At 39.5% G+C, this 11,193-nt stretch overlaps 1 protein-coding gene across 1 annotated transcript in view; it reads left to right on the top strand.

Moving 5' to 3' along the window:
- Positions 1 to 10,285: 10,285 nt before the first annotated feature.
- Positions 10,286 to 11,193, top strand: part of LOC148481213 (vomeronasal type-2 receptor 26-like) — a 149,591-nt gene continuing 148,683 nt past the window's right edge. Inside the window, exons 1-3 of the mRNA XM_088453821.1 lie at positions 10,286 to 10,386; positions 10,503 to 10,555; positions 10,840 to 11,017. Coding sequence (XP_088309947.1) covers positions 10,286 to 10,386; positions 10,503 to 10,555; positions 10,840 to 11,017 — 332 coding nt within the window. The remainder of the gene's footprint in view (positions 10,387 to 10,502; positions 10,556 to 10,839; positions 11,018 to 11,193) is intronic.

Here is an 11,193-nt window from a genome sequence, read left to right as displayed (position 1 = left end):
AGTACAGGGGACCCCTACGTAATTTTTCCCTTGTTTTTAAAAACAACCAGGACTGGCTGATAAAAGCCCGGTGCTGGTCGTGTTTTGCGGGGAGGCAACTTTTTTATTTTGCACAGTCAATTTTTAACATAGATGGTTAGATGGATCTAACTGCTGTGTTTGTGCATCTTTGACTCATTGATTTCATTTTCTCAGCATCTGCACTGCCAGTGAGCCCCCTGTCACCCACTGATGCCCCCTTTGCACTGCACTATTGCTACTGCTCTGCACCACTGCTGCTGCCTCTACCCCACATGCCTACAGCTGTCTCGCACTCTGCATCTCCCAAACCACCTCCTGTATGCTGTCCCTCTTCCACTTGTGCTAGTGTACCATTGTGTTGCCCTTCTCCCCTGCAGGTTGCCCAGTTTGCTAATCCAAACCCTAATAGTTAATACATTGTAAAAAAGGTATGAAATTCCATAGACAAAAAAATCTTACGGTATCACATGTCCCATTAGGCTGCTTAGTCATTATCTGAAAATTCTCAAAACCTATTGAATTTCTGCCACTGAAACTCTAAAAAGCAATGAAATTGTGATCATTAAGGCTGATGCCTTAATGGATGTGTTCCTTGTGTAATACAGATATGTTATGAAATGACACCATGTGGTTAACTGCAGATTCAGCACTCTCACAGCGTGAGATTCCAGTTCAGATTTGCTAATCAGATACAGTTGTCTACACTAATAATGCTTGTATTGTGATAGTGCAATGTATCACACATTGCCTATGTGAGTGGTTTTAATCTAAATTAAGTAAAATGTTTGAGTTTTTATATACTTCACTAATGTGTGCCTCCTATATTTTTTATTTATACAGCTTATTACCCTATGGCAGAAGGGTCACCAGGGAATGCTGCATCACACATATGTTATATAGACATTATCTGGACCAACTAAAGAGACATTGATTGTGCAAGTTTGGGATATATATTACAGTGCAAAAGTTTTAGGCAGGTGTGGTAAAAATAGGTGCAAAATAAGGATGCTTTCAAAAATAGAAGTGGTAATAGTTTAATTTTATCAATTAACAAATTGCAAAGTAAATGAACAGAAGAGAAATCTAAATCAAGTCAATATTTGGTGCAACCAGCATTTGACTTTAAAACAACATAAATTATTCTAAGTACACTTGCACACAGTTTTTGAAGGAACTCGGCTGGGAGGTTGTTCCAAACATCTTGGAAAACTAATCAGAGATCTTCTGTGGATGTAGCTTTCTCACATACTTCTGTCTCTTCATGTAATCCCAGACAGACTTGATGATGTTGAGATCAGGGCCAATCAGATACCTCCCTGATGGTATTGCATGATGGATAAGTATTTACCTGCCTGTATTTCTCAGCATTGAAGAAACCATTAATCCTGACCAAATCCCCATCCCCTTTTGCTGAAATGCAGCCCCAAACTTGCAAGAAACCTCCAACATGCTTCACTGTTGCCTGCAGATATTCATTAATGTATCGCTTTCCAGGTTTGAGTATATATATATATATATATATATATATATATGTGTTTTTATTACACAATAAAGACGTACTGTAAAGTGTATTGGATCTGCATATTTATTTAAGTAGGTTTTAAGGGGTGTGCTTAATTGCATGTGAATGTTTCTGATTTGCCTTCCCCAGTGCATGGGGTTGCAAGTACAAGTTAATGTTATCAAACAACAAAATGCAGCAAAAAGTATCTTTATAATGCACATTGTGACTTGCTTACAAAAGTTAATTAGGTTATATTACTCACTAAGTCTTCACTATTTCCTCAGACTTCTGCTGTCAGTGCGGAGATGGAAAGAAGAGGAGACAATCTATCATTTCTTTCAACAATTTAATATTTTATTTAATATTTTACACCAAATTATTTGGTTGTTGTTCCTGAGTATTTCACTCTGTGAATCTGAGACACCGAGCCCATCGCCTGGATGTCGTATTTCTGAACAGACTCCATATATATTTCCATATGAATATTCCCAGAAAGGAGATCTCATTATAGGTGGAATATTCACTGTCCATGACTGGGTGCAAAGACATCCATTTTTATATTTGAGACACCTGATGTGTGCAGGGTAAATAATATAAGGAATGTGTACATTTTATTTAACAACAGTAGAGTAAGCATATAATCTCAGGTCATTACTAGGAAGGTAACCCATCTGTAGTACAGGAATTAATTAATTTTAAAATAGTTCTGCACTGATTTCTGCATTTTAATTAATGTGATTTATGGAAGATAAAAACTTTCAACTTAAAATATATATTTTTTTTAACTAAGGGCCTTATTTAATGATGGACAGTATTGCAGAGCTGCACAGAAATGACTGTGCAATACTGTCCCACAGTCTAGGATCACCATAGCAACTGATGGTAGCAATGTTCCCAATCATCAGTCAGATGAGAAACCTTTAGCTTATGCAGGCTGGCAGGATGTTGGCTGCTTGCGAGGGCAGGAAGTTTGTATCCAAAGCTGCAGGCCCTGGCCTCAGATCTCCCGGAAATTTAGGTGATACCCCCATTTCTGGGAACACCTGCTGGCCCCACCCTCCCACACCACCCCCCAATAGCTTCTGCCTGTCAAACAGGCAGAAACTTGGAGGAACTGTGGGCCCTATTCAGACCTGCTCGCTAGATGCATTCACACACAGCCAAAGTATGCAAATCCCACGATCGCACAACAAGGAATTAGCATGCCCACTATATCTTGGCATGCAATCATGGTGTTTATTTAGACACCCACCAGTCAGTCTTAAGACACCCACTTTCCCACATCATCTCCAGGAAGTGTATACAACAATCGGTAACATTGAGTACCATCGTAAGCGAATGCAGCACTTGTGGTTGACCATACCCTAACGCAAGCACTGAGAGTGCTTCAGTGTGTAATTCATCCATGTGAAGTGTACTATGATGCTGCATCTTAATTATGCACACCTCAGAAATGGCGTAAAGACACTCAGACATGCCTGCGTTTGCACCACCACACCGTTTTCATCGCCAATCCCCTGTCACCACCCATAAACAGCTCATCCTGTCACTCAGTCTAGCTATGCGCAGAAAGTGAACGTTGCACAATCATATGGACTAGTTTGCGCACGCTTACTGCAATGCTTACGCATACGCACATTGTGAAACATTGGCAGCTACGTGCGAAAGCAGCCTAGGAAGCGGGTCTGAATCGTGTCCTGTGTGTGAGATGGCACGACCCATTCTGCACATGGACAGAACAGTAACCATCGGAGATGTGCGCTTACCATCGGATTAGCATACATCTCTGAATCAGGCCCTAAATCAAGTCCTCTATGTATCTGTGTGCATACAGTATAATAGATCTCAGTTATTTATTTATTTATTTAGGGTTATATGTCCTTTATTTAAAACAGAATGTGTATATAGTATAATATATATATATATATATATATATATATATATATATATTATATTGCTGACTGTGGCGCTCAGAGTACAAGTTTCATAAGATTAGTAGCAGCTGCCACAAATAAGATTGCGTATAATTCTCCTAAAGACTATATAAGCAACAAATAGTGGCTGCAAGTTCAAATCATAGACCAGAGAATTAGATTACATATAGATTAATTTTACTCATTAAAAAGACGTATTATCATAACATAAACATGCCCAAAACACATATAACACTGCACATACATAAATAATGCTAAAGTTATAATATTATAGATTGCATGATATATATACTGAAAAGAACAAAAAAAATCCGTATTCATATATAACCAATCCGTTTTTCTGATGATAAGTTAGGAAGAAATAAAATGTAACAACTAATTGTAACAATAGTTTCTATCCACACAGATTGAAATGTGCAAGTTGCACTGTGTAAAAGTTCCACACTCTCAAATATGTTGGAAATCACAAAGTTATTATAACCCATATTTTATAAATAGTATGCATATTAAATATGCTATGTGTTATTTGCTTTCCCGTTCAATTTGCAATTATAGTATATAATACATGGAGTGTGTTATTCATATTGTTATAGTGATGAATAATGCAGGTAATGCTGACACTGTCACCTCGGTTATTGTATAGTTGCCGGTAACTTAATCCCCACCACTATCCCCTGAGAGTGGTTGGCGGCCCGGTAGTCTTGGCAGTGTCACACACTCTGTATTCACAGCTAAAACTGGCACTCCACACTCTTGCGAGGCAGCTTGTTGAAACTTAGCTGCAAACCTGGGGGCGATGGACAGCATGGGTGTCTGGCCAGTGTGACACTTCCGGTGATTGGATTTAAACATTGCTAGGTGGCTATTTGGAGCTTGCTGCTACCGTGGATAACCGATAACACATACAGGTAGCAGTCAGTAATTTGTGTAATGCAGCGCCCATCCAGAATCATAGATGTATAATAAAAGTTTATGTATGTAAGCTTAATGTGTTTCCGTGCTCAAAGCAACTTCGTCAAGAGCAAAGTGAATGATTTTTTTGTTAGGATCTATGGTTAGCAGATCATCTTGGTTGTAGTTCCCAGTGTTAGCTGCTACTAGAACTTTGCATTTAATCCTGTCTGTCTGTGTGCTGATCACATGTGTTCAGTAATTAACTGTCTGCTTGTGTGCAGTATCAGCTGCTCACTAGTTAACTGTCTTGTCAGTGTGCACAGGCCAGCTGCACACTGGTCTGTCATTAAGGAGGCTTGCAGGGCTTTTTCTGATTGGACCTTGTATCTGTTAAATTACAGCCAGCCCTTCACTCCATACTGGTGATAGAGTTTTCCAAAAAGGTCCAATCTGGTACGGGAGAACTCCATATGTTATGTGGTGGATTCTTATAATTTCAACTCACTTACTTCATGTACTATAATACTGTGTTATTTTATCTACTTTATTAAAAAGTTATTGGATCTTACACTATGTGAGCACTATCCCATTTTTTTGAGGTATGATACTGAAGATGAAGAAGGTTTCAAACTCACCCAGATTAACAGTAAAATCCAAACATCCTGATTGGCCGAGAAAATGATTCTGACAAATTTCTCCAGGTCTTGGTTTACACATTCCATTACATTACTTTGTGGATGGTATGCTGATGAAAAGTTTAACTTGATGTTGAGACATTTGCAGAGAGCCCTTTAAAACTTAGACATGAACTCTACTCCCCAATTTGAAATTATGTTTTTCAGAAAATCCATGCAACCTAGAGATTTCTTTAATTATGTTATTGGCTAAATTGGTACAAAATGAGCTGCTTTAAAAAAACAGTTTAACTATTACCCATATGGTATTGAACCTATTTGACAGAAATAAAGTCCATGTCTATGGATGATTAGAAGTAGGAAAATGATGCAAGGTCTCAATTGTAACCTGATGTTGGATTTTATGAGGAGCACAACTAAAACAAGATGCCACAAAATCTTTTACATACCAATGCACTGATGGCCAGCAGATGTTCTTTTGAATCAAGTCTTAACCCTCTTCACTCCTGCATGCCCAGTAAAGACTGATGCATGTGCCCATTGGTGCAATTATGGACAAATATTAGCTGAAAAAATAACTTTCCAGGAGGTATTTTTACTTTTTTAGTCAATAAAAGGAAGCAAGCAAGATTTAGAATAGGTTTATAAGCGATACATCAGCTTTGATATTTTTGTTTCCATGGTTACATGTGATGACAAGATTAAAATTACAAGGACTTCCTGGCCTTGAGATAGTTCATACAGTGAGCTATTTGGATGTATAGTACAGTTTAATACAGTTGCATGGTCAGTGAAGACCACCATAGTGAATTTTGACCATTTATTAGGTTTTTCCACTCCTGTAAAGCTATTTTAATCACTAATTATTTTCAGGATTTGAAAACTTGCTGGAGAAGAAACCACAGGAGTTCTGTTTCCTGGCTGCATCTTTCTGAGAAAAAAATAGCCCCAACTACAAATTTAGAGGCATCCTCTTCTAAGAAAGTTTGGTGTTGAATTAGCTGTGTCATGCTCTAGCCCTTAAAAACCACTTTATTACCTCTCTGTTGTCTGTCCAGGCTAGTACTGAGGTTCGCTTTAGCTGTGCATCCCTTCTGGCTGGTGCTAAGGACAGTCTGTGCTGCTCCTGCCCCATCCACTCAGTGTCCTGTCACTGAGTATGGAAATGGCTCTACTGCAGCCCTTTGTTAACAGCATGTCTTCCCACCATGATGGCACACAAGCTGCACACCAGAGTTCCCCCATAAAACCACAGTATGGGTGCAGCCATGTTGGACTCACCTGACACTCTTCCTCCACTCAGATCACTGCTCCCAGACCAACTGATTGCAGCATCCAATCCCTGGGGATCCTCCATAATAAATTACATTTCCTGACTTGCTTTTGTTTCCAGTGTAATGTCACTTCTTGCTGAAGTTAGAGTTCTGTGCTGAGTTCCCAGGTACTCTGTATCTGAATGGTCTCAGTCCATTATATGCAGTTCCTAAATCTGGTAAACAAGTCTCCTATACCATCTTGGATAGCACAGATGCTGTAATCGTTAGCATTACTGCCTCAAAGCAATGATTTCATGGGTTCAATTCCCACTTTGGCACTGTGTGGCATTTGTAAATTCTCTCAGTTCTTGTGTGGGTTTCCTCTGTGTGCTCCGATTTCCTCCCACACTCCAAAAATATACTGGTAGGTTAATTGGCACCTAACCAGAAATAACCCTAGTGTGTATGTGTGTGTGTGCATAAGGTAGGAAATATAGATTGTAAGCTCCACTGGGGCAGGGACTAATGTGATTTGCCAAATATTCTCTGTAAAGCACTGTGGAATATGTGTGTGCTATATAAATAACTGGTAATAAATAATAAAATAAATCTTGCACTCCACTCTGAATTTACCAATGAAACTTGTTCTTACTACCTCCATTGGTTCCAGCGGATACCGACAATCATTGGTCTCATCCAATATCTTCAATAATTGATTCCATCTTTAATCTCCAAACATCAGTCCCAAACAGATCAGGTTCATCATTTCATCAACATTGGTCTCAAACCGATCAAGTGCATCAATTCATCAACATCTTATTCAAATCCAACAAGTTTTCAATTCATCAAAATCAGTCTCAAACTGATCCAACTCTCAATCCAGCATCATTGGCCCCAATCTGATTCTGCTCATTCATTCAGTGTTATATATCCAATTCCATTCCAACCTGCTGTTCAATAAAGACATTCTATTCCTCTTCTCGCCTTCAGACCCATCATCTACTGCCATATCTCTACCTCCTCTTCAGATTTCCAAGTATGTTCCAAAACCAAACCAACCCTCAGGCATGACAGGTTTCCTTAAAATTGGTGCAGTTGTAAAAACTTGCCTGAGTTCAGAGAATGTGTTCTCAACCTCAGGTGACCAAATTTTGGTATTCTGTGACATTTGCTGGTTAGAGCTGTAATGAGAGCAACTAACACTGAATAATTTCTAATGAAATGCCTGTTAAAATACCAGTATCTTAAGAATAGTTGAATGACTATATTAACACTAAAGTTTAGGGCCTATTGGCTATGGTGGACAGCTTCTCAGCATCCACCTGAAAACTGGTACCAGAGATCATGTACCATAGGAATGCAGTCTCCTCCTGCATTTCTTCAACTTGCAATACATTTGGTTTGCCCAGAGTTGGCATAAAACTTGCTTACAATGAGAAGTCAAATTCTTGGAAGATATCAAAATGTTGTTTCGGTAGACTATGACATATTTATTAAGGAGATCTCAGAAAATACTGTTCATATATTTTGGGAGATTGCTGGTGTATTGCACAATCCAAATATTAGGAATGCTCATCATGGGTGTTAAATACCATCTTCCACTTGTCTCTGATCTTATGCTTATCAATTTTCGGTTCTTCTCCCTTAATGTAATTAAAGAGCTCATAAATTAAGGGTAGGGGAAACCAATCCTTCACCATAATGGCATTTATTCTACAATAATCTATAGACATGTCCTCATACATCTAGCTTCAATATGCTACTGTACGTGGTGCAAGACACCTGGCATGAGTGAGCTGCCACATTCCGTGCAACTCTGCTAGCATTGGGTGTCTTTTTTTTGCTGAAAATACATATTAGTCACAATGTGATGAACAAGGATATACCAGAAGACTGCACTGAACTATTTTATATGGAACACTTGTATATCTGTGTGCAACTGAGTCTGTATAAAACAAAAGTAATTGGGTGTGTTAAAAACCCAATGCATATCAGTGCAGTCTCCTGGTGTGTTCTTGGCACATTGCATTGCAACTAAGATGCATTTTTTGCAAATGAGTTCCCAGCACTTGCAGAGTTACACCAGACCTGGGTGGCTGTTTTGTGCAACTGTATGCATGGTCTGAGATCCCCAACATTCTCTTTGAAGAGCCCATCTCCTGCAGGTAACTTAGATTCTCCTGTATGATATTTTCTTTTATATACTCAACTTCCTGCAAGAGTCTCAGGAAGTGGAAAGGGCTAGACTTATCTTTGGGGAAGTGTTATCATAGGTTATATATCAATGGAGCAATTCCACTCTTGATGGGCAGGTAGGTTCCCTGCAGCTTTCTTTCTGAACACATCACTAAAGGAATGGTGAGTAAGAGGTAATAGGTCAATTTGACTGATGGTGGCATTCTGAATAATCTGACGTGGAGGCAACATTCACTGCAAGCACTTCTGATGACAATGAGGTCCCTAAAACATGATTTAGGGTTCACTTCAATCAAGGGTGGGAGGATGTAAACTTAGCCAGGGAATACCTCCAAAAATTGGGTTTACAGCCATTGCTAGAATGAAGAAGGATATGTGCTCTCTATGGAAAACACCAACCTACATGGTCAAACTCTGGGTCTGGTGATGATTGGTAGTAGTAGAAATGTTGCTTCTTTCTTCTCCTATTACACATAGAAAACTGCAAAGTCACGGTAGGCATTTCAAGTGCTTTACCTTTTTGTGCTATAATGACATTCCCATTTGCACTGGAATCCATGAAGGCTATCAGAGATTTCAAATAATTTTTTAACAGTAAGAAAACTTCAATTAAAAATTGTGATCTTGCAACCTCTTTCAGGATTTATTGAACTGAACCTAAACTAACCACCCCTTGATCAGTTAGGTTTTTCTCATTTCCTGCATGCCGGGGATAATTGATGATAAGGTGACTGTAACAGGGTCTGGGAACCAGCACCAGCTCCTGGGGTAGTTGGCACTGTGCAGTGAGAGATCACACAAATCTATTGGTTTGGTGCAACTGGCCTCAACCAGTTTTATTATGCAGCAAAAATAAAATAACAAAAATAAACACCTTGCTGTCTAGCACTAACTAAACACAGTGATCCTAGCTCACTTACAAAAAAATACAAGATCATCCTGACAGCCTTTACACACACACACAAACCTAAAATCCCTAATTAGCCTCTGTGACAGCAAAAGCCCAAAAACCCAAACTGGCATAATGAATGGAGCCCACCTTCTCTCTCTATCCATCAACCCCATGAGCCCTTTACCAGCTTTGTCAAAAAGCCCACAAAACTGTTAACAAGAACACAAACGTTTTCAAGGGGTTTTTAATATACAGAGGTTAGGAACCTATGGCAAATATATCTGCCTTCCACCACTTTGCCAGTAATCTTGTCACAGTTACCTATAGCTCTACAATTTAGGTACAGTTTGTTCCAGAAAATCTTTTCTCATTCCTTAGGCGAGAGATGTGATTTCGCAATATTTACAGACTCTTCAGGGGTCACAAGAGGGACCACTTAACTGTGGTAGCAAACCAGAAGTTGGAACAATGGGTCCATTCCCTTTCTTGAGCTCTTTCACTATGGCAGTGAACTACTTTGACACAAAGGGATAATAAATCATTCATGGGTTATAGCAGCTCTATGGATTCTAATTTGTCCTTGATTTGTTCAGACAACCCCTGCTAGAAGGTGATGACAATGTAATAATTATTCCAAAGGAGTTTAGAACCAATAGTCCTAAAATCTACAGCATATTGGCCCACAGATTGGAGCCCCTGTTTCACATGAAAAATTGCAGAGGCTGTAGACATCATTCATCTGGGCTCTTTAAAAAACTTTTTAAAGGCATCCAGGAAGTGTGCACTAATGTGCAACAAAGGGTTGTTTCTCTCCCACAATGGAGAATCCCAAGACAAGGCCTGCCCAAACAACAAAGAGATGGTGTACTGTAAGCTACCTTTATTCTTTCCATCTGGAAGCTGGTGGACTGTATTCAAAATTGTATTGAACAATGGTTCAATAAAACCCGAGGATGTGCCTGAACAAGCTGGATAGCAGCAGCCCACTGCACATGAGTTTGAAAATACTGGTTGATCTGATCTTGATTGTGTTCTTGTCTCTATGCTCTACTAAGTAGGTGTAAGTAGGTGTTCTAGGAGTTATTTCACAGAGTCCAACATTTGGAAGTCTTCACTAATTACAGCTGCAATGGGTGTTTGGCTTTACTGTGACTGATATTCATGTCACAGCCCAAAGTCTGGGTTCATAATGTATGTTCTGATGGACTCTGGAGGAACTGAAGGTAGATATGCTCTGGAGAGACTAAAGGCAAGTAGATGTAGATGCAGTAATGCTTATTGGTGCCTAGTTAAAAGACATTGGTCAAAACCAGATAGTCAATGCAGCACGTGGGGGGCAGAATCAGGTCAGTAGACTATTCAAAACCAGAAAGTCATAAAAAACAGTCCCAAAAGAGCAGACAAAGGATTTACAATATGGGCTCTAACTAAACAGATGCTGAGATTCAAATTTGGCACAAACTACTACGTAACGTTTGGTGTAACTATCATTTTTAATTTTAACCAGAGTTGGATACTCAGCTGCCTAGAAATATAGCCATCTGCAGCAGCCAGATGAAGAAGATAGGCCAGTGGCTGGGGAGAGGGAAGAGCTGCCAGTGGTCCCAGCAGCAGATGAGGAGATGGCCTGCTGGTCAGCAAGGAGGACTGGGATCTTTAACTGAACAAACACTGGAGTACTGGATGTGAGTCAAATACTTAAATGGTGCCCAAAGACTACTTCTTATAGGGGACCTTCTAATTTGGTGTCAAATGTGGCAAAACTTTAATTCCAATCAGAGTGGTGTGCATGCCTATGGGAGCTGCAGCCATCTAAAGTTACAGCCACTTGCAGCTGTACGAGGAAGAAAAGATACTGGTG

The sequence above is a fragment of the Taudactylus pleione genome, unplaced genomic scaffold, assembly GCF_031769625.1.
Source record: "Taudactylus pleione unplaced genomic scaffold, aTauple2 ptg000592l, whole genome shotgun sequence".
Taxonomy (NCBI): domain Eukaryota; kingdom Metazoa; phylum Chordata; class Amphibia; order Anura; family Myobatrachidae; genus Taudactylus; species Taudactylus pleione.
The sequence above is the reverse complement of the archived record's forward strand: the minus strand, read 5'-3'. Positions and strand labels throughout refer to the sequence as shown.